Source organism: Hyperolius riggenbachi, chromosome 1 (assembly GCF_040937935.1).
Source record: "Hyperolius riggenbachi isolate aHypRig1 chromosome 1, aHypRig1.pri, whole genome shotgun sequence".
Taxonomy (NCBI): domain Eukaryota; kingdom Metazoa; phylum Chordata; class Amphibia; order Anura; family Hyperoliidae; genus Hyperolius; species Hyperolius riggenbachi.
Window position 1 is genome coordinate 275,686,042 of NC_090646.1, and position 24,963 is coordinate 275,711,004.

At 42.2% G+C, this 24,963-nt stretch overlaps 1 protein-coding gene across 3 annotated transcripts in view; it reads right to left on the bottom strand.

The window, feature by feature from the left end:
• Positions 1–24,963, bottom strand: part of EPHA5 (EPH receptor A5) — a 479,253-nt gene that overhangs the window by 381,485 nt on the left and 72,805 nt on the right. Inside the window, exon 1 of one of the 3 annotated variants that reach the window (XM_068233606.1) lies at positions 2,609–2,745. The exons of the other annotated variants lie outside the window; for them this stretch is intronic. Coding sequence (XP_068089707.1) covers positions 2,609–2,686 — 78 coding nt within the window. The 5' untranslated portion in view covers positions 2,687–2,745. Of the gene's footprint in view, positions 1–2,608; positions 2,746–24,963 lie in introns of those variants that run through there. 3 annotated transcript variants of the gene reach the window in all.

The following is a 24,963-nucleotide window of genomic DNA, read 5'->3' on the forward strand; positions in this document are numbered from 1 at the left end:
CCCCCCTCCCCGATGATCTATTCAAGAAAAGGTAAAGATTCCTCATGGGAAAGGGGGTATCACCTACTGATTGGGATGAAGTTCAATCCGTAGTTACAGTTCCTCTTGACTGCAGGCATTGCTGTTCTGTAGTCAAGTGAACACGCAGAAAAAATGGTGGGGGAGGGGTTAAAGTAGCTGCTGAAGTTTAAAACTAGTGAGAGACTGGAAGGAGACAAATCTTTCTTCTCCCCGATTCACATTATAAAATCTATCACCGGTGGCAACATCCATAGTCCTGTCAGGTACAGAGCTGCAGAACATTCGTTTACTGATAGTTCTGAAGCCAGTACAAAATATACCTGAATGCTAGGAGAATTCTCTATAGCTAAACAGCCTAGACTAAGCATCACTGGCAAGGAAGGGTTACCAAAATACACATTAAGGAATTGTCACCATAAAATTGAATTTCAACAGCAACTTATCTGAGTGTATTACGTGATAAAGATGATAATCCTGCATTCAAAACTTGCAAAACTTTTTCTGCTGTTATGGTTTGTAGTTATCACATACTTTAGGAGCACTGGCCCTTTAGTAGTCAGTGCCAAACAGTTGCATGCTGGGGGTCAGGGATGTTCGAAGTCAGCCAACTTCGCTACGCTGGAAATACGCGTAGTTTTACGCAATTACGCTTCGCCAGACTACGGCTTCGTAAACAAATATTCACTTCGTATGCATTTCGTAGAATACACGTTAAAATACGCAATTACGCGTAGAGCGAAGCGTAGTGTGTGCGGATACTTATGCCCGTATGCAGAAAATTGTACGCATTAATTTCTTTAGAAATGCAAATACTGGGAACCCTTCTATGCGTACATTCCCCTTTCCAATGCGTAAATTTGTATGCATACAATCGCATGCGGAAAATTAGACGTGAGTAACGCATTCGTAGTTCACTACGCAATACACATGTTAACTACGCATAGTGGGTGTAAGCTACGCGTAGCGGTACTTCGCTACGCGTAAATTCGTAAGCGTAGGTTTGAAACTTCGCCTATGAACTACGATGCGTAGATGCGAACTACGATGCAAAAATTCGCACTGGCGTAGTTTCTGCTCATCCCTGCTGGGGGTCTTTTTATCTATAATATATTCCTCCTCTTCTATTTATTTCCCTGCCTAGCTTCTTATCTGAAACACCTTTGCTCACTTGTGTTCACAGGAATCATTACGTGGATAGCACAATACATCTGTTATTTAAGTAGAAGTAGTATTTATCTACTTATATATGTGTTTTCTATTTCTAGGTTAGCATGGATGTTGCTTGTTCTTTAAGGAAGCGTTTCTGAATCCACTGAAACCAGGAAAATTACCATAAATATCCTGAATAATTGACTGGCAGCATTATCCATATGTTACTATATGCTGCCTCTTTTAAAATAGGTAATAGGTTTGTCATTGGCCTCATGAGGAAAATGAAAACCAAATGCTGCTTACCATGGTCAGTGGTAGGCGTACGTTAAAAAGGGGCGCTGGGAAAAAAGGGCGCCGGGTTTTTAACGATAAGCATGGATAACGTTTAAAAATGTATTGTACTGTATTTCGTTTAAAATTAATGTTTTTTAAAGTTATAAATCATTAAATAATGTGCATTAAATCGGCAATTGTAAAAACGTTAATCTTTCGTTTAAATACTGAAACGTATAATAACGTTAAAAAAAAAATTACTAAGTAACCCTCCCTGTACCTACCCCTAACCCCTAGACCCCCCTGTTGATGCCTAAACCTAAGACCCCCCCTGTTGGTGCCTAAGTAACCCTCCCTGTACCTACCCCTAACCCCTAGACCCCCCTGTTAGTGCCTAAACCTAAGACCCCCCTGTTGGTGCCTAAACCTAAGACCCCCCTGTTGGTGCCTAAACCTAAGACCCCCCTGTTGGTGCCTAAACCTAAGACCCCCCTGTTGGTGCCTAAACCTAAGACCCCCCTTTTGGTGCCTAAACCTAAGACCCCCTGTTGGTGCCTAAACCTAAGACCCCCCCTGTTGGTGCCTAAACCTAAGACCCCCCTGTTGGTGCCTAAACCTAAGACCCCCCTGTTGGTTTTTTCGTTTAAAAATAATGTAAAAAAAATGTACTGTTTTTCGTTTAAAAATAATGTTTGAAAAAAAATATTGTACTGTTTTTCGTTTAAAAATAATATTTAAAAATGTATAAATCATTAAATAATGTGTAATCATGAGAAGCAGTAATAAAACATTAAGTCTCCGGGCGCCGCTTTTAAAACGTTATTTTTCACCGGCGCCCTTTTTTCCTATCGGGCGCCCATTAAACGATATTTATTATAGGAGTGAATGGCGGCGCCCGATTTGTCCACTAGCCTCAGGCGCCCGAATTTACTGTTTCCCAGTGGTAGTGCCAAAGGGAGATATTTACTTACACACTTACTCCTCAAACTGCAGAGAGCATCAGATGAACATCTACCAGTCTGACAAAATGATTAGATGAATATCTGAAGCAGCAAACCTGAACGCTAGTCTGTTTTCAGGAAAATGCAATGAGCAAGGCCAGATTTTATCAGCCTTCATTATTGTTTCTCCCATGACTGCCTGCTGCCAGGCATCACCCTACCTTCATTTGCAGTTCCTCCTCCACAACAAAAAGCATTACGCTAGAGTGATCATTTCTGACTGCACTGTGATCAGACATTACATGTCTGGCAGCAATTGTATTTCCACACTCTACTTAATGATCATGGTATGTCCAATTAATAGTAGTACTTTGCTGCAGTTTAACTGCAACAATGCATATGCAGTGACCCAATTACTTCTACCAGCAGTTTCATTTTTCTTTTATCAATATTTACATCTGCTTGACATCTACAGTCCCCACCTATAGCTGCCTCTGGCTTCTTATCCTAAATGAAAGGGGGGTGAAAATAGTTTGAATTAAAAATGATCACCATATAGTCAGAAAATGTGTACAGGAGAGGCAAGGGCAGCTCTAGGAGTGTGCAAAAAACTTTGAAGGGATGGGTCTTTAGAGGGTAAAGGTTACATAATTTCTGATCAAGTTTATGCCACATCTTTTGTAACAGCTGCGTTTTAAAGGGGGCTTAGATGCTTTCCTTGCCTTGAAAGACATCCATGGCTACAATTACTAGGTAATGCCTAATGATGTTGATCCAGGGATTTTATCTGATTGCCATCTGGAGTTGGAAAGGTATTTTTTTCCCTTTTGGGGCTAATTGGTCCATGCCTTGTAAGGGTTTTTCGCCTTCCTCTGGATCAACAAGGATATGTGATGGAGCAGGCTGGAGTTGTACTTTATTTTCTGGTTGAACTCGATGGACATATGTCTTTTTTCAACCTAAATAAATACGTAAGTAGAGTCAGATATGATTTATGTACCTTCTGATAATTCTCATCCACCTGACAACAGGAGGAGCTTGAAATGGCTAAGATTTCACCGCTTAAAAATAGATAATTTTACATGTACATCTAAAGATGATGCAGAAAAATCTGGGCGCAAGGTGAAGCTGAAAGACGGCTCACCCTGCTCTAGCTAACCTCTCTTCTTTTAACTATTCCCCTTCTGACTACCTAATTTATTAGACACACACACACACACACACACTTTGGACTCCAGCTATTTCTGGCTGCTTTTATTGTAATTTGTGCTCCAGCTGTTGCCAGCACCCAAATTACTCATGCTGCTATAGCCCTAATTCACATTACGGCCTATGTCAGCACCCAAATCGAGGGCACCACGTGGCACCCAATTTACCTGTCTTTTACAGGTCACCAAAATTGCGGTCACCAAAATTGACTAAAACTGTCTTTCCTTTATTTATTATTATTTATTTAAATGACATCTTTCTCCTATAATTAACACCACCAGCTATATTAAATCTAACGGCTATATTATGCATTCAAATATAGAGCTAGCAATGCATTTGGAATCAAGTATTAAGCAGGCCATAGAATAATTATCCAGTGAAGAAAATACAATGTTAGTATGAGTTAAATAAAATTCTTACAATAATTAATTTTAATTAATTTGCATTCTAAAAAGATGGAGCAAGGGATGCGTAGAAAAAATGTCACTCAAGGAATGAATAATTGCTGGCCCGCTGTAGAACACGTTAAGCTATCTAATAATGTGTGCATTCAGCCTTAAATTATTAAGAACAAAAAGAACTAAAAGTGCTAAGCTGCGGAAGAAATGTCATACTAAATATAACAATGAGCTGCCACAGAGAATGCAACAAAATGGAAAATTCTGTTATCACATCTGGCAGGCTATGCGTTGATAGGCATGATTACAGCCTTGATTCTTTTTGGACTGGAAAGTGCAGCAGTGGTGAAGTGTTCATACTGGTGGGTATGATGTGACAGCTCTGAAGACGAGAGAGCAGCATATGCCAGTACCCTGTTTAAATAATCGAATATACCACAGAAATCTTATGCATGTTTCCTGCTTTGTATGATTTGTTCCTGACCCCAGCACGTAAATGATTCAATGTATAGGAGGTATGTATGACAGTTAAAGCACTGAACAAATGTCCTGTAGCAGAGTTCCCCAACCCTGTCCTCAGGGACCACCAACAGTGCATGTTTTGCAGAAAACCACACACATGCACAGGTGGGGTAATTAGTGTCTCGGCAGAGCTGATTAACTGCCTCTGTGGATGTCCACAAAACATGCACTGTTGGTGGGCCTTGAGGACAGGGTTGGGGAACACTGCGTATGGTATGTCACTTTCAAAATACCTGCAATGCTCTCTGTTACAGGAAGCAGAAAACATTTACCCCGTACTTTAAGGCAGGCTTCACAGTTGTTAAAAAGTGTGTGTAATTTACCTTTTTGGGAGTGGGGAAAGCAAGAATTGAAGAGAGATCTTCCTCAAGAGTAAAGGTGGCCATACACTCGTTAGATTAGCAGCAGATAGATCAGCAGATAGATTTCTGATCTATCTTATGTGTTTAGGAACATTTTTTACTAGGATTAGAAATCCAATAGATTTTAGTTTGAAATCTATTGAAAATCGATCTGATGGCATTTTTTGCCATCAGATTTCCATTAGGGCCAATGCAAAATGATAAGCAATCTCAACAGATCGACCTAGATTTTCCACCCTGCCAGATTGATTGAAATCAATCGAAATCGATCGAAATCGGCAATCGACCAATCGATCGATCGATTTTGATCGATCGATCGGCCAGAACATCGGCTGAGTGTATGGGCCCCTTAACCACTTGAGGACCCACCCTTTACCCCCCCTTAAGGACCAGCGCTGATTTTTGTGATCTGTGCTGGGTGGGCTCTGCAGCCCCCAGCACAGATCAGCTGGCACGCAGAGCGATCAGATCGCCCCCCTTTTTTCCCCCCTATGGGGATGATGTGCAGGGGGGGTCTAATCGCTCCGGTCTGCATGCAAGTTGCGGGGGGGGGCACCTCAAATCCCCCCTCCACGGCGAAATTCCCCCCTCCCTCTCCTACCTGCTCCCCACCGGTGATCGGGGCTGCACAGGACGCTATCCGTCCTGTGCAGCCAGTGACAGGCTGTCCCCTGTCACATGGCGGCGATCCCCAGCCGCTGATTGGCCGGGGATCGCCGATCTGCCTTACGGCGCTGCTGCGCAGCAGCGCCGTACAATGTAAACAAAGGAGACATACGTCTCCTACGTTTACATTTAGTCTGCGAGCCGCGATCAGTGGCTCGCAGGCTATTCACGGAGACCCGCTCCGTGATTTAACAGGAAACGGCCGCTCGCGCGAGCGGCCTTTCCTGATTAATTAGGGAGGCACCTGGCGACGCAGATCTGCGTCGCTGGTCCTCCAGCTACCACTTTGCCGGCGCACGGTATGAGTGTGCGGTCGGCAAGTGGTTAACAAAGACCACAATAAAAATAATGACCACAAATCACTAGCCTTATATCCTATCTTTAAAGAGAACCCGAGGTGGGTATTTAAAATCTTAAGAGAGCACAGAGGCATATCCTGTGCGCTATGACATGCCTCTGTGTTTCTGTATCGCTGCCTCAAAGTGTCCCCCCCCCGGGGTCTGCTGTGCCCCCCTGTAAAAAGCGCTAGGCTAACGACAATCTCCTTGTCGGTAGCCGTGTATTTACCTCCATCCTGTCATTCTAGCTGCGCTCCCCCGCTTCTGCCCCAACCATTGTCGCCTCCATGAGCTTCCTCTAGTCAGAAGCTAAGCCGCGACCTGGGAGGTACTACTTATGTGCACATGTAGCAGAAATCACCGCAGTGCATTCTATGGTAGTGTCGGTACCACTAGTAGTAGTCATACAATACTAGATTCAGCAAATTGATTAGTCTCTACCACCTTGCATCAATCAATAGTAGATTTCATTCAAGCAGCAATGTGATCTAATGTCTGTCACATGCCCACAGCTTTGTAATACTCAATGCAGTGCAATATTAAATTATGCAACTATGGATCACGTATTGCTGTGGTCTTTCAACAACACCCACCTAAATAACTGATACATTTTTGTTAAGTTCAAAATTTTATCAGAGCCAGGGACATATCCCCAAACTGTTGTAAAATGTGCTTAATATGTCTTATATTTATATATATTAACCCCTTATAGCCCATCTGTTAAAAATATTGCATAGTGTTTAGGTACCTGAACGAATTAATTTATTTATTCCCTTTAGCTACATCTGATTTCTAATCTGGTTTCAGCAAATCTAAATTATCATTATTTCTAGTGCTGACATCTTATACAGTGCTTTACAGGGTGTTACTAACTGTCCCTGAAAGGGGCTCACAATCTAATACCTACTATAGTCATATGTCCAACATAGTCTAGGGCCAATATAGGAGAAAGCAAATAAACAAATCTGTTTTTGGGATGTGGGAGGAAACCAAAGTGCCCGGTAGCAGAGAAGTAACATTTGGAATTCCTGTGAAATTTAGAAAATCATAGCTCTACAAGTTGGGATAGAACGATATTTCTTAGCAGCATTAGGTTAGGAAATAGCTCGCAGCAGAAAACTATCAAATATTCTATCATTTTTTTAATCAAATTTACTTTCACTCACTGTGTGCTTTACACAAAGTCCTCCAAAAATAATTGATTTTTGCACATGTATACAACGTAATTAGCTATTCTACTCCTAGACTAGATACTCTCATGCATATGAATATCTGAATAACATTAAGCCCCATGTAGATATGGTATGTTTGGAGCTGTTTGTACAGGCATCTTCAGTGGGATGCGAAAGTTTGGGCATCCTTGTTAATCGTCATTATTTTCCTGTATAAATCGTTGGTTGTTACGATAAAAAATGTCAGTTAAATATATCATATAGGAGACACACACAGTGATATTTGAGAAGTGAAATGATGTTTATTGGATTTACAGAAAGTGTGCAATAGTTGTTTCAACAAAATTAGGCAGGTGCATACATTTGGGCACTACAAAAAAGAAATGAAATCAATATTTAGTAGATCCTCTTTTTGCAGAAATTACAGCCTCTAAACGCTTCCTGTGGGTTCCAATGAGAGTCTGGATACTGCTTGAAGATATTTTGGACCATTCCTCTTTACAAAACATCTATAATTCCTTCAGGTTTGATGGCTTCCGAGCATGGACAGCTCTCTTTAACCACACGTTTTCAATTAGATTCAGGTCTGAGGACTGAGATTTCAATTCCAGAACATTGTACTTGTTCCTCTGCATGAATGTCTTAGTGGATTTTGAGCAGCGTTTAGGGTCGTTGTTTTGTTGAAAGATCCAGCCCCGGCGCAGCTTAAGCTTTGTCACTGATTCCTGGACATTGGTCTCCAAAATCTTCTGATACTGAGTGGAATCAGAATCAGAATCAGAATCAGAATCAGAATAGATTTTATTCGCCAAGTACAGGATCGTACAAGGAATTGTTGTTGGCACTACAGAGCAGCAAACCTTCATGGACAGGAACATAACTATGATTGACAGCATACATATAATTACACATAGACTACAGGATTTTAGGAGTACAAAAATACAGTACAAAATACACTGGGCGAATGCCCAAAACAAGCAGTTTTACAGCATCCACTATGCAATATGCGACGCAGCCCCGGTAGCAGTTAGCGTGTCACAGGGGTGTCTCAACTTTGACAAGATTCCCAATCCCTGCACTGGCCACACATCCCCACAGCATGATGGAACCACTAACATATTTTACTATAGGTAGCAGGTGTTTTTCTTGGAATGCTGTGTTATTTTTCCTCCATGCATAATGCCCCTTGTTATGCCCAAATAACTCAATTTTAGTTTCATAAGTCCACAGCACCTTATTCCAAAATGAAGCTGGCTTGTCCAAATGTGCTTTAGCATACCTCAAGCGGCTCTGTTTGTGAGAAAAGGCCTCCTCTGCATCACTCTCGCATACAGCATCTACTTGTGTAAAGTGTACCGAATGGTTGAACGATGCACAGTGACTCCATCTGCAGCAAGATGATGTTGTAGGCCTTTGGTGCTGGTCTGTGGGTTGACTCTGACTGTTCTCACCATTCGTCACTTCTGTCTATCCGAGATTTTTCTTTGTCTGCCACTTCAAGCCTTAACTTGAATTGAGCCTGTGGTCTTCCATTTCCTCAATATGTTCCTAACTGTGGAAACAGCTGAAATCTCTGAGACAGCTTTCTGTATCCTTCCCCTAAACCATCATGGTGAACAATTTTTGTGTTCAGGTAATTTGAGGGTTGATTTGAGACCCCCATGTTGCTACTCTTCACAGAAAATTAAAAGAGGAGGGAAACTTGCAATTGACCCCCTTAAATACTCTCTCATAATTGGATTCACCTGTGTATGTATGTCAGGGGTCACTGAGCTTACCAAGCCAATCAGAGTTCCAATAATTAGTTATAAAGGTTTTAGAATCAATAAAATGACAACAGAGCCCAAATTTATACATCTACCTAATTTTATGTAAACAATTATTGCACACTTTCTGTAAATCCAATAAACTTCATTTCACTTCTCAAATATCACTGTGTGTGTCTCCTATATGATATATTTAACTGACATTTTTTATTGTAACAACCTACGATTTATACAGGAAAATCATGACAATTAACAAGGTTGCCCAAACTTTCGCATCCCACTGTATCATTCTCTGCCACTGTTCCTGCTGTTGTCCCCTTCCCCCACCAATGAACAGTACATGCTACTCTGAACAAATGAGAATGCCTGTCTGTACAGACTGTCACCCATGAATGACTATTTCAGATGAAAAAAGTAAACCATGAAAATAGCTTTAAAGAAAATCTGTAACGAAAAAACCTCCCCTAGGGGGTACTCACCTCCGGTGGGGGAAGCCTCCGGATCCTATTGAGGCTTCCCCCGTCCTCCTCGGTCCCACGGTGGCGTTGAAAATCCTCCCGGAGCGGCGGCGATGGAAATATTTACCTTTTGGCTCCAGCGCAGGCGCAGTATTTGCTCCTTCCCATGGAGATAGGCGAAAATAGCCGATCTCCGTCGGGCCGCTCTACTGCGCAGGCGCAAGTCTCCTGCGCCTGTGCAGTAGAACGGACCCGACGGAGATCGGCTGTTTCCGCATATCTCCATCAGAAGAGCCGCAACAGCGCCCCCACTGGAGCCTGGAAAGGTAAATATTGAACAGGCGGTTGGGTCTGTCGGGCCGCAGTTCGTAGGGCTGCAGCGAGACCCCCGTAGGACAGAGGAGGACGGGGGAAGCCTCATTAGGATCCGGAGGCTTCCCCCTCCCGAGGTGAGTACCCCCCAGGGGAGGTATTTCTTTTTACAGTGTCTCTTTAACATGCAAGTGTAATTACTCATCGTACCCTTTGCCCACCGCATCACATTTTTGTTTTTGTTCTCCTTTACTTTCCTTAATAAATGTACAGTAAAATGGAACATATCAGTGCTTTGCAAATGGCAACAACAAGTAATTATAATAATATTAATAACAACAACAACAGCAATAATATCAACAATTTAATGTTAAGAATATATTTGTAACAACCCAAATATTTGAACTTCTATTTGAATATCATCAGAGAACAACTAAGCAGTATATTTGATATTTTCATTGCAAAATGTTATTTTTTCTGTTTTCTTTTTCTCTTTCATTCATTTTAATCAAATACTGTTTACAACTTAGTGATGAAAAAGTGAAAACAATTTGCTTTTGAAGTTGTCTAACTTTATTTACACTCAGAAAATAAAAAAAAGAAAAATTGTGTGGAAATAATGAATTGTAGGCAGGGTTTAGCACATCCTAAAACATCTACATTGTACAAACCTTCTGTTGGTTGAATTTTAATTTCCCTGAACCCATTTATTCAATGTATTTCCTACATTATTATTCATCTAGCTCTCCATTATGGTAATGACATGTCTAAACCCCCCGTGTGCGAATTAAGCAGTGTAATTCCCCAGATTTAACTTTCATCTCCGAATTGTGTGTTTTGATTACATGCCATTCAGGTAAATTCATCTCACTGACAGAACTAATATACTATAATTTGGATACAAAATGTAAGTTGGCAGCGAGAATCCCCAATCTGACTCCATGACTTAATGGTGATTTGATTGGCTTCTGCTAGGGAAGCGTCTTCCCAAATGTTATGTTTTGAGAGTGTGAAATGTACTCTCAAATCAGCCAGGAGGCACTGAGCAGACACAACACCAATGAAGTTAATCACACCAGGAGAGCCAGTTGTTCAGTTTGGCACTGACACAAAGCGGATAGCACACCAGAAGGAGCTTTCGCTGTATAATGAACTGATTCCAGCCTACAGGACTGCTTTGTGTGGTTATGACTTTAATCGTGTCATGTAGGAGGATTGCGGTACAAAGTTTTAATCTCCTATCATTTTAATTATATGCCATGAACAAGATATCTAACATGCTTGATAAAGACGGTCAAATAAGGCGATTGTATTTCTCCTCTCTATTCTATATAAGCATATTTACATAGCTGGCTCACTGCTCATGCCAATCAATTCTGTTTTGAGCTTCATCAAAAGCAGTCAAGCCCAACACTCCAGATCCACTACTAAGCCAGGTGTTAAGGATATCCTTGATTGAGCATATATGTCACTGAAGATGAATGTGCAGCTGATTGAACCACCTGTGCTCAAGTAGGGATGCACTTGTAGGAAATGTGTCAGCTATAAGGAACTATAATTATTTTAATGGACCTGACAGATTTCCATAATTATCGAGAGCCTATAGATAAAGGGCTCTAAAGGGCTAAGCATTCACAGTGATTCTCCTTTTGTAAAATAATACCACAATCCTTGCATTATGTTCTTGATTATTTGTCATTTTTTAGCCCTGCTATAGAACCCATATTTATTTAGACTGTGACACCCATGCTATTTCACCATTTACCATGAAGTAAATAGGAATTGTTTTATTCTTTACTCACTACTCCACAGTACCAGTTCATCTCCTGGTAATGTTTCTCTTATTAAGGTTATATGTATATGGACTGTATTTACATGCCTAGCTTGATACATAAGACAAAATAAAAAACAAGACAAGACACAGAACATTCCGATTGCGCTTTTCTCCTGGCAGACTTAAAGAACTTAAGTTCTAGGGGCAGCTCTATAGACGGTAGCAGTGTTAGGGGCTGGTTTACTGAACAGGAAAAGACGAGATTCCAACCCTGGTCTACTGGGTCAGAGGCAGAACCCATAACCAGCACACTATCAAGCCACTGATTACACTATCCAGCCACTAAACTAAAGTAGGAAAAAGAAATGTATTTTTACTTACCTAAGCATAAGATTGACTTGCAGTGCACACGGTTTGTTGGTTGCACGAACGCTTGCTTTTTTAGCCAAATTGTGGTGCATCATTTCCATTGCTTGCATTGCAAAGCAAAGTGGTTGTAGCTGAATGGCAAGTCACTTCCTGTAGCATTTTTGGATAGATTACCATTCAGTGCATTCGAATGAGACTTTCCACAACCAAACCAAAAATCACTGAGCTAGTGCGAGGGAAAGAATGCGTTCTTGCCTGTGAACTTGGTATTTGGCAGTGGAAAAAGACAATTAAAGGCATTTGTCTGCCTGTAAGATTGAACCTCAGGTTTTTGAGACACTCCCCATGGAATGAAAATGCTGATCTTGAACAACAGTGGTTTAGAACATATTACAGTTTATAGATCCCCTGTACCATCAGGAAACAAGTATAAAAAAAAAAGACAAGAAATGCAAAAGGTCAGCTTCCATAGCTATCTAATGACAGCTATATGGAGACAATTTGAAGGTCTTAATTAAAAGTATGAACAGTTTCCCAGAATGTTCTACCTGTGCTTCCTTTCCTTTAAAGCAGGGGTGTTAAACTCAAATACAAAGTGGGCCAAAACTGAACACTTGAACTTAGCCGCGGGCCAACCTCTATGTCTACTGGCCACCTTATAAAGTTCCCTGGTGTCTTATGGCCCACATCCTCCTCTATACAGTTCCCTGGTGTTTAGTGGTCCTCCCTCCCCTATACAGATCCCTGGTGTCTAGCGGCCCCCATCCTCCCCTATACAGTTCCCTAGTAATTAGTGCTTTTCCCCTACCTCCCCATATGGCTTTCCTAGTGATCTAGGGCTTCACCTCCAATATAGCCTCCCTAGTATTCTAGAGTGGTCCAAACATAATGCAAAGTGGGGAAACCACTTGAGGGTCAAATTTAATGGCTCTAAGGGCCAGATCTGGCCCGCGGACCGGAGTTTGACATGTATGCTTTAAAGAAAGGGGAAAACAAAAGGATATTGTCACACCCGCCAACACGTATACATTTTTATTACCAATTTGGTCTCTGATTGAATCTGTCCAGGACCTTTTGCCCCAGTAGGCCTCATTAACCCTTTATGCCCACTTTCAATCTGGTAAAGCTCTATACTCTTCTTATGTATCCTACTTCATTCAGTAACAAAAAAGCACGGTAGAAAAAAAATGAGGCTTCCAACTGAAAATGACAGAAGAAGGTGGACTTATGCAGGAGAAGACTTCCCTACAAAGAAGTGAACAGAATATGAAAGAAGGAAAATATTAAAATAGAAGAGTACTGATGAAAAAAAGAAGAAAATGATTATATCGCCCTGTATGCTGAAAAACCAATTAGGTTTGGTTCACACGTGAAAAAGCTGTCCAGTCCTGTCCTATCAGTTTTTGACAGTAAGCATCAGTTTTGTATGTGTTTCTATGGATGTGTTCAAACATAAATCTGTACATTTACCTGTCCTGTCCGTTTTGTATCAGTTTTGTATGTGTTTCTATGGGTGTGTCCCTATTCACAATAAATGCATCAGTGCACCAGCTTTGCCTGCTATTGATCTGGCAAGCGTTGTACTATTGCTGTGATCTGGGACTGATCTAGTGATTTCCAATACTCTCTGGTATTATGGGTACTCTCAATCTCTGGCACTGCCTTACATAAGCTCAGGTGGATTTGGCTTATATAGGTTATTATATATGCACTGTTACAGTGCTTTACTACATAAGTCTCCACTAGAGATGAACGTCGTGGGTGCTGGCAATTTTGCAAGATTTATGGCAAACTTCTGATTAGTCCACCAGCATATAACTATAATCAGGAGCCCCTGATGAGTTGCCTAGCAACGAAACGCGTTGGGCGGAGCTACGGAGCGACGTGGTAGCGTGTGACGTCAGCGGACGCGGTACGTCGGCAACACGCGGCTATTGGACCTGAGCGGGGTTTTCAGCGTAGCGGTAGGTGGCTGAGGTATTTACAACTCTATGCGGCAGTTTTCTGCCTATAGTCCGCGTCAGCCCAGCACCAGCTTAGCTAACTAATCGCTGTACTCCTACTGTCATACATATATATTTTTTGGCTTGTTTTAATATTGGCAGTTTGTTTGATCTGCTGTTTTAATAAAAAGAGATATTTTTACGCGATGTTAGCGTTTCTATTTTTTACATACTGACCAGAGGATATCGGTGTGGACTATCGATTGGATGGAACTTACTCACCAAAGATCCTGATCTGGTCGAGGGGCTGTGAGGTGGCCAATACCTCAGAGGTGCTATCGGGCCCAGTTAGGCCGTACAATCTGGTGAGTGGGGATAAGAAGGGGGGATTTGTTCCCTAATTACACCTGCTACTAACCATCACTGCTAAGCATCATCATCTGCTTGAGGCTGATCTGCTATGAACTTTGCAAACTGCTTATGAGCTTATGCTTGCTTATGAACTTATTGGTTGCGGATTAATTTGCCTAACCTATTAAGGACCTATCAGCCACATTGGCTGTGCACAGACTGCCTCTGGTTGTATGTGTAGTGGTTATACATTTGATGAATTGTATGTAGCGCTTTTTACCTTATTTGTATTTAACTTGTTTGGCTGTGCACGCAGCAGGGGAGCGCTCTACACCTATAACTTGTTTCATCCATCATTTGCTGAAGGCTGTAACGCTAGTCTAATTTTTTGTGAATAGTATAAGTACACAGTTCAACTGCCCGTGGAAAAGAGGCCTCAAAAAGGTATATATCTTATTGGTGACAAGAATGTAGACTCTAAACTTCTTCCAAATAAACTAATTTATGATAATTTAAATTATATTTAGGGCCTTGTAGCTAAGCTTACAGTACGTCATTTGTAGCATGAGCACATGGATGACTTCTATTAATGCAAGCATTGCACTGTTACAGCAGTATTAAAATAATGCACAATACACACTATGCTGAGGTCAATATCCAGATCAATAATGTAATAGTCAAAAGGGGACAAGCTGACTAGCCCATAAACATGGGCTGTGAATTTTATTCAAGGTGATTCAGTGTAGAAATGTAATTAAAATGTATTCCCTAATCAGCAAAATATTGTATAAAAGTGCAAACAAATAGATAATTGAAATTCATTGACTATGAAAGTTAATGGTTAAGAGCAGTAGAGTAAAGATCTGTTTTCTGCTATGCTGGTCATACATTGTGAGGAGCCACTGAGAGTTCAAAAATAAAAATAAAGGTAAGGGTGCAATATACAGTATGTTGCATTGTATATTTGTCTAAAACTACCTATTTCATTGCCCCTGGATTTATGGCAATGCTTAGAAAATCATCTCCTCATCATCTGTGCAAAGCAGCATATGACTGAGGTGGTTTTACTGCATATTCAGAACATTTACAGCATTTGCTTCAATAAGCATTATATTATCAATCGTGTTGACCAATGAAGGCTTGATTGAAAACGTGCTAAATGTGAAAACTAAGTGTGCTTATTAGGGATGGTCGGAAATTCAGATTTCCACAAATGCCGATTTCCGTTACCGCGGTATACTGATGGTAAGGTGATTAACGAATTCCGAAAATGCATCAGTTTTAAAAGCAATGTAATATTTTGCAGATGTCCATACTTTTTACGGACATTCGCAAAATATTACGGATTCCTTTTAAAACCAATATTTTACATTACAATATATTTGTGAACAGTAAATTGGCTAAATACTTCAGAACTCGGAAGCATTCAACCAATCAGAGAATGCAGAATTGTTAAAATGGAAATCGGATTGCCGCAGTAATTATAGGCCAATCAAAGATCTTGGATACTACTGAGTATTTTCTAGTCTCCTGATTGGCCTAAAATTTCAGTGGTTTTTCGATGTTCACAGTAAATCACACATTCATTTATTGTTCCAATACTACTGAGTATTTCTGATTTTCTGATTGGTGGAATGCTTTTGAGGACTATGATTGGCCTAAAATTACAGAGTTGCAGTAAATTTCCATGGAAAGTTCAGATCAGAAAATCTGACATTTTCATTCTGTCAGAAATTTCCGACCATCCCTAGTGCTTATGCTTAAAGTGGACCTTATCTCTTACACAGGACTGAAGAAATACATAGAGAATTGCACCCTGTGTGTATTTAGAGAGTTTAGCCTGTTTAATTCCCCCTCATTTGTGTCTAATGACAAGTTGTAATCTGATCTCTCCCCTGTGTCACATAACTGCCAATGGCAGAGATAGCAGATAAGGGCATTTCAAAGCACAGGTGGTTAACAAGATGTCTGCATATACACACACGCACGCACGTATACACACACAGGCCCATATGCAATTCCCCTTTTCTCCTAAGATATCTCCTAGAACAGTGGTTCCCAACCTTTTGACGTTGTTACACATCATGCCAAATGCTCAGATCTCTGTGACACGTCACGTATGTATAATAGAAGAAATACTATTAATAACCACGAATGGATGGAAAGAGCGCATTATCCTGAATACACTTAAGAATGAAGGCTAGAACCTTTCAGGAATATTAATAAAAACAATCAGTGGGACAGTTAGCCGCCTCCCCCCCCCACTTAGAATGATAGCACAGCACTGACAATTTGCACCACGTGTTATAGCCGCAGTGCGCCCCCCACCCCCAACGCCCTCAGACTCAGTATAGGTAGGTAGCCAGGTATAGGTGCCCCCAGTATAGGATCTCATGTGTAGGTGCCCTCAATATAGGTTGCCAAGCATAGGTGCCCCCAGTATAGAAAGTCCGGTGAAGGTTTCCATCCCCCCCATAGGTAGCCAGGCGTAGGTGCCTCCAGTATAGGTAGCCAGGTGTTGGAGCCGTCAGTAAAGGTAGCCAGCTATAGGTGCCCTCAGTATAGGAAATCAGGTGTAGGTGCCCTCAGTATAGGTAACCAGCTATAGGCGCCACCTTGGAAGCTGGCGCCCTGAGCGACCGCTCCGGTCGCTCATATCAAAGGCCGGCTATGGGATTAGTGATGAGTCATTTCTTAGTGTAAATAATGTGGACACATGCCAATATTGTGTTTGTTTTTTTTAAAAAGTGTTTTAAAATACAGTGTTGCATTATCGATTAGAGCCTAGCATTTTTAAGTATATGTAGAGCATCTCTTCAAATTAATCCCCTATATATTTCGTCCAGGTCTTCAAATTGTAATGTTCAATTGTGTTATATTGATGCATGTATTCTTAAAACACACCACCCTGGGCTTTCTGACATTCAGCTTTAACTTGCTCAACATTAATAGTGACATTATTACAGTACCCACAGCTCAAATTTGTTGTTACTGTTACTGTACATTTGTTAATTGACCTCAACAGCAATGAAAGAATGTGAATAGTACCAATCTGCAGTGGAAATGAATACTCCTGTGCAATGTTTTTGCATTATGTTTGATTACACAACACCATCACTGTAAAAAGATTAGCAAAGTGATGAAACCATGAATGGTTGTAGGCAGTGGATGGAAGACTGATTTTCACCCGGAGCAGAAAATGGCCCAAATTAGAAAAATGCACATTAGATAAATTAGTTCAGTATATTTCAAAATCATAATTGTTTGCTTGTACTCTTCTATATGATTGTAGGCTTGATCACACATGATCAGTTTTATTCTGAAAACCTAGTATGTTTATAGACACACACACTTCGGAGTCGGTTCCCAAAGCATGTACAAATGATATTTCCAGCAGAGGTTATCTGTTGCCACTCATTTTGAAAACACCCTGGAGATCTTTCATCAATAAGCTCTTATCTCAGACTGCAATTTTTCTCACAGGCTGGAATATCAGCCTGGATGTTCACTTCAGAATATATCATCACACAGTACAGGCTGTGGAGAATTGTACAATTGCTTTTAAATCACTGGACTGTGGCCACTTCTTGCTGTATTCATCTCTTTGTCATATAGTACAGTGTTTCGTGTGCATTTTAGAAAGAGCTACAGATGCAGATGGGATTATTGTATTGAAGCTGTGAAGCACCAGATAATAGATAAGTCGACTGATTTCTTACTTTTTAAAGTATTGGGATCAGTCCGAGAGATCTGGCTGAACATATGGCATCCTGGTATTGGGCCAGATCGAACCTCATTTCTTTCCTCTTTTGACAAATAGTTTCAAATTTAAAAAAAGATAAAATAAAAAAAGCTGCAAGCAGATTGTCTAATACATGGTCTCATTTTCTGCAAATACAGCAATGTTAAAAGGAATCTTAAGTGGGAGGGATATGAAGGCTGACATATTTATTTCATTTTAAACAATACCAATTGCCTGGCTATGTTGTTCATCCTCTGCCTCTAGTACTTTTAGCTGCAGACCCTGAACAAGCATGCAGATGAGATGTTTCTGACTAAAATCTGACAAGATTAGCTGCATGCTTGTTTTCAGGTGTGTGATTCAGACACTACTATAGCCAAAGAGATCACCAGGTCTGCCAGGTAACTTGTACAGTTTAAAAGGAAATAAATATGACAGCCTCTATATATATCTTACTTCAGAATCCCTTTAAATGATTAATAAAGCAAAATATAAACACAAATAACAGAGTTCTAATTGTTACATCAATTAAAAATCCAGTACCCCTTAATCTTTCCCGATCTTTTTGTGTCTGTTTACAGTCCGCAGAAAAGCTGCAATGTGTTTAGGCTTGGGGGGATTGAGCTGTGAGCCTCGGAACAATAGTGTACAAACTACACATGTTGCAGCTCTCCTGCTTACTGTAAGAAGACACAGTATATCGGGAACAAAAAAGGGGAGGTGAAATTCCCAGGGACAGGCTGAGAGGAGGAGAACTCCCACTTCCTCCCTGCCCATAATCAATGTTCCCAGTATATTACGGCAGTGTAGTGCAGGGACCATTAGGGGCGCTGGACTGTGAGGATACTCCTGTGACATATGTCACAGCACCACACATAAAATATGATTAAAAGAATGTAAACCGAGCCTCTGCTCAGGGGTACTTAACCTCCCTAGCGTTCTGGACGAGCTCAGCTCGTCCAGCAAAAACTTGCTGAAAGTGTTTTGGACGAGCTGAGCTCGTCAATCCCGCCAGGGAAATTTCCTGTTTCTCTGCACCGCCCGCTGCAATTTTCCCTCATCAGAGGGATTCCCCAGGATGGCTGGATGCCTGACTGCACGCTGTGGGTAGCGATCTGTGCTACCCCCAGCATACAGAACAAGCATCCAGCCACCCTGGGGAATCCCTGTGCAGCTGGCGGGGCAGAGAATGTGCTGCGTGCAAGGATTCCCCCTATGTGTGCGGACGGGTGTCCACTCTGTGCAGGGGGATTCCCTATGCGGGCTGGTAGTGGCCGGCGGGGATCCCCTCTGTGCAGCAAGGGGGGGGGACACCCCCCTTACGGGCGGGAGGGTGTCCTGGTCCTTTGCAGGCTGTGGGTGGCCGGCGGGGACCCCCCTTCTGGGCGGAGGGGGGGGGGTGTCCCCGTCCTTTGCGGGCTGTGGGTGGCCTTTCCCTCCCCCCTCCCATCCCCCATGCAAGCCCCCCCTTCCCCCTGAACCCCTTCCCTCGGTGTGAGTCCTGTTCTACTCACCAGGCTGTCTCCAGCGGCGCCAGCAGAATCTCTTCTTTCTCTAACGCCGAAGTCCCGGTCTGTGACGTTACTGCTACGAGGCTCAGTGACGTCACCAAGCCTCGTAGCGGTAATTACACAGAGCATGAGACTTCGGGGATGGAGGAAGAAGGGATTCTGTGCCACCGCCGCTGGAGACAGCCTGGGTGAGTAGAACAGGACTCACCCGAGGGAAGGGGTTCAGGGGGAAGGGGGGGCTTGCACGGGGGATGGGAAGAGGGAGGGAAAGGCCACCCACAGCCCGCAAAGGACGGGGACACCCCCCCCCCCCCCCGCCCAGAAGGGGGGTCCCCACCGGCCACTACCAGCCAGCATAGAATGGGGACACCCCACAGCCCGCAAAGGTCAGGGCCCCCCTCCCTGCCCAGAAGGGGGGTCCCCACCGGCCACTACCAGCCAGCATAGAATGGGGACACCCCACAGCCTGCAAAGGACAGGGCCCCCCTCCCTGCCCAGAAGGGGGGGTCCCCAAAGGCCACCAACAGCCTGAAAAGAACAGGGACACCCCCCCCAGAAGGGGGATCCCGACCAAAAAAAAAAAATTTAAAATGATTGGAAATTAATTGAACCACTTCTTGCACGGAAATCCTGGGGAAATAGAATGCCAGGGAGGCTACACCAACTTCTCCTTCTACCCTGACTTGAACTCTAACTTTAAAGCCCTACCTTAGCTGATTGTCACTTTCTGATTATTGACCACTTGCTTGGCTAACTGACTTCTGACTCTTGACCCCTGGCTTGGCTGACTACCACTCTTTTGTTACCAATGGTATTGTTTGTGAACTTTCGCCAAAGTTATTGTCCATCAAAAATGCTACTTTCACTTTCAAAAATATTTTCGCAAAAACACATATTTTTACCATATGGTCAATTGAAAATGAATACTCTAGAAGCTGCACATTTTTGAGGAAACTACAAATTTATCCTTAGAGATCCTAAGAATCTCTTAGTATAAAGAGATCTGGGGTACTTTTGGGCACTCCAGATGGAAAATGGGTGTGGCTACGCACAAGAATGTGGGTGTGGTCATGGGTGAAGCCAAACTTCCTGGGCACGTGTCATTGATCTTTGGGGCTAGCAACGCCCCTGCTTAGCTTCCAAAATTGGTCTGCAGTGTATTTTGTAGTAGGCTAAGTTTTCAAGCCTGAAGTGTTAGCTTGTGTAACTGATATAGGTAGAGTAGGGACCCATTCTAAATGTGGTGAACTGGTTTAGTACAAAAAACACTGCGGTCCATTTTGATAATGAATATTCTGCATTCTGAAAACCTAGTTTCTTTTATTACTGTCAGTGCTTGTTATGAGCATGTATTTTGAGTGTAGGGGGCTAATTATTGTTTGTATCTGCATCACAATACCCCTTATCAACAACAGATGCTCTGCAGAAAAACAGATGGGTATTTACACCTTGTGCCTTAATCTATGAGCACCAATTAAACCAGTTAGCACTGTGTTTATTTCTAGGTGAGTCTCAATTAGTTGAAGCCAATGAACAAGCATGACAGTTTTAGTTTCAATAGAGTGTGAATAATACACTAGGAACAAGTACTCAGTGCAGTCAGAACACCTGATCGACATATTGACTAAAGGATGGTAATTAAAGTATTAGAGCCAGGCAAGTAGTTTTATTTGAAAGGAAATCAGCTACTCCCACTCCATCTTTCCTTAACATGAATGCTGGTCAAATCCCATTATCAAAAGTTAACTTTCAAAGAACATTTGGGCGGACTTTAGACAGCACAGGAGAACGGGTGCAGGGGGTGGGTATGTGCGCGCACGTTGTGGCATGTGTGCGCATCCCGGCCATTGTGTTGTGCAGGCGTGTATGCGTAGCGGGCATGTACGCATAGGGGCCACGCGCATGCACACTGACCGTGCGGCCATTGTTGTGGCAGCGTTAGCAAAGGTGACGGAGAGGGGGGTTGTGAGGGAGGCGCAGCGACAAGACCTAGCGCCCATTATTGTAATGGGCTTAAGGTCTAGTACACATGTATATATCATTCCAAAAATGGGAAAAATCTATCAAATTACAATTCAAGCTAGACACATAGCCATGCCACTGAATTCTAAATTGTAAGTTCATAAGGGGGGGGTTCTCTGCACCCTACTGTACATTCTCCTGAAGAAGTGATGATTTAATTCATGAAACACATTAATTATCTGGCCTTCATACAATATTGTACATACAAGTGGGATGATACCGGTTTCCCCTGGTATTGGTAGAAGCCAGGTTCTCTCTCCTAAACCTTGGTGGGAAGTTCATACCCCTTAAGCTTTGTACCCATGAAATGTATACAACGAGATGTGCTAAATGTTTCATACGAGCTGCAATTAGCTTGAATGATGTTGTCTTGTTTATATGTTAACATCTTTTATATGTAATTTTGTACTGAAATAAAACTTTATGATAAACAAATGACCTATCATGGCTGCCATAACGTCTGAGAAGCCAAATTGTTCAGAGTTTATGGCTAAAAGTATTAAGGGCAATGAATCAGCAAAACAGCCAGGCAATGTGCAATATTTAAATGGAAATAATTAGGTCCTCCCCACAGGTCTCTCACCTTGGGCCCCTTTAAAGGGCAACTGAAGTAAGAGGTATACGGAGGCTGCCATATTTATATCCTTTTAATCAATACCAGTTGCCTGGCAGCCCTGCTGGTCTATTTCTCTGCAGTAGTATCTGAATAACACCAGAAACAAGCATGCAGCTAGTCTTGTCAGATCTGACTTTAAAGTCTGAAACACCTGATCTGCTGCATGCTTGTTCAGTGGCTATGGCTAATAGTATTAGAGGCAGAGGATCAGCAGGGCTGCCAGGCAACTGGTATTGCTTAAAAGGAAATAAACATGGCAACCTCCATATACCTCTCTCTTCATTTCCCCTTTAACACAGTGTGCTAGAATGTTTTCTATCAAACAATCAAAGAATTATCCATTATCTACCACAATGACATCTGCTTCTTCCATAATGAGTCACAATAAAATTCCTTCATTTTGAAGCTCCAAGCCACAGCATAAAAATGCACAGGAACTGTGCTGTTCCAAACCAAATGTGAGATGCTTTTACTTAATGAACAGCCAACCTGGAGCAGGATGAGTCTCTTGTGGATTATTTTAAACATTTTAATTAACTGAAGAATGAGGGGAATGTACGCTCTATGGCTGAATAATTCATTTAAATAATAGTTTTGGTGCCTTTTTAAACTCTACTTACATACTGATGCGTGGCTAACAGGTTCCATTAACCCCTCTATTCCCTAACCAATGAAAGCTGTCCAACTAAGTTAGGTAAGCTACAGGCAGCTTCCCAGTTTTGCAGCTCTTCTAATACTGTGAGGTGTGGAGGAGCCTGACACCTATTAGCACTGTGCGTCTATCTTGAAAGGACACCTGAAGTGAGAGTGATATGGAGGCTGCCATATTTATTATTTATTTTATTTATTCTTTGAAAACAAAGCAAATTGTCTGGCTGTCTTGCTGATGCTTTACTTTAATACTTTTAGCTGTAGACCCTGAACAAGCATGCAGATCAGGTGTTTGACTGAAGTTTGACTGGATTTTCTACATGCGTGTTTCAGGTAAGTGATTCAGACACTACTCATACTTGTGTTCTCCACTTACTCCACCCATACATGGCTTAGAGTGACCCTTTAACTTTTTTATGTTGAAACCTGTAAAACAATATTTGCTTAGTTTAGCTGCAATTCTTGCTTTATAAGACAGTGTGACTTTGTGTTAAAAGTGAATGTGAAGACAAGTAGAGTCCCTGAATGAAATTCTTCATAGGTCTAGTTAAAGGAGATCTGTGATAAATTTACAGCACATTAAAATAAACATATTACTGTTTCCCCTGTTATTCCCCCTCTTCATTTCTCCTATTTCCACTGGTCCCTGCTGCCAATAAATAACTTAGTTAATAAAATATTGGGCAAGGTGGCTGCAATGTGAATTGACTCCGGAAGTGTTTCCGGGTCATCGCGTTCCACACGGTCTCTCTGTGCTGCCGTGCACAAGAAAGGAACTGAGCTGAAGCCACAGGAGGCAGATCTCCGCCATGCTGTCAGCCTCACTGGAGCAAAGCAGATCTTTCTCCCCCTACTGTCTGGGTGCAGAAAGGTCAGGGATGACTCATCAGATGACGTGCAGCAGGAGGAGGGAGAGGCAGATAGCAGGGAGGAACAGCTGTTGTTAGTCTGCCTTTTCCTGCAAAACAATATTTGTCTAACTAGACGAATAATAAGAAAGGAGCAAGAGAAAGACAGCACAGCTGTTTCTAAACAAGACAAGGGAAGAAAGATTTGTACTTATGAAAGGAACATATTTCTTTATTTAAATTGCATTTTGAAAAAGGGCCACAGAACCCCTTTAAGAAAACAAACATTTCTCTATCCATTATATTATAAATAGGTGGTGCCAATAAGACTGCAGTAGGCTGTGGTACCTTGTGTATTCATCACCGCCAGATACTGCAGCTTACTGCACACCTTATCAATTAAAACCGTGTGCTGCGGTCTGCTGACTGTAATAACTCAGCCCAGGAAGTTTTACGGGGATCTCAGTATGTTTAGCTTGGTGAAACGAATAACAGAAAAATGGCCCCTTCCAGGAGCTATACAAGAGCTTGGATAGCTCCTAAAAAGGGCCACTTTTCTGTTATTCGTTTCACCAAGCTGAACGCCCCCCTTCCCTAACCTACCCTTCCAAACTAGAGAAGCTAGTAATGACCAAAGACAAAAAACATTAGTGTACAGGCGAGTAGGGAAGCTGGCTGATGTGTTTGTATAGATCCTTTCCAGGGAGCGAATTTGTACAGAAAGAAGGAAATACTGCTAACCCCCCAAGAGTAGATGGTCCAAAACCTGTCAGCTCTGTCCAGGGCAGTTTCCAGGCTAAATTGCACCCAGGGCGAAGATGTAAAAATTGCGCCCCCCCCCCCCCGTGGACTCACAAACCCTTATTCTTTAGGGACAGTCACACAGCCACAGGTCACAAGTAGATCTGCCTACTTTCTAGTGACCAGTCGCTCATCCAGGAGGAAGCAAGGACCAGGAAAACACACGAGAAGAGAGCCTGGAAAGCCGACTCCTCCATGGGAGCCGCGCACTGACAGCCTGCAGTACCACTACAGGACATCAGGCGTCATCACGCGCTGACGTGATGATGACTTGACGTCGGGCCGAGGAGGAGTCAAGGAAGGTGATTGTGCTGGACATCTTCTTCCTTATTCCATTTGGCTGCACCGCACATCACCAGCTCTCTAGCGGTTATCTCCTTCTGCTTGCGCCTCCCTTTCTTCTACTTTCCAGTCTGCGCCCAGGGCGGTCGCCCTGCCCGCACAGCCCAAGAAACAGCCCTGGCTCTGTCACACTTTTACTGCCTACTGTAAGTGACAGCAACATAGCAGAAAAGTAATTTATGATGCATTTTACTCTGGGAGAAATGAACTACTTGTAAAGATGTATTTAAAATGTTACTTTTTTTGTGATAGTGGTCCTTTAAACTGTGATTTTATTTCTACATTTCCACCTGTGTCACAGACGAACAAACGATAGTAGTAGGGAAAAAAATCAATAAAGATTTCTCATGGGAAAGGTTGTATCAGCTACTGATTGGAATGAAGTTTAATCCTGGGATAACAT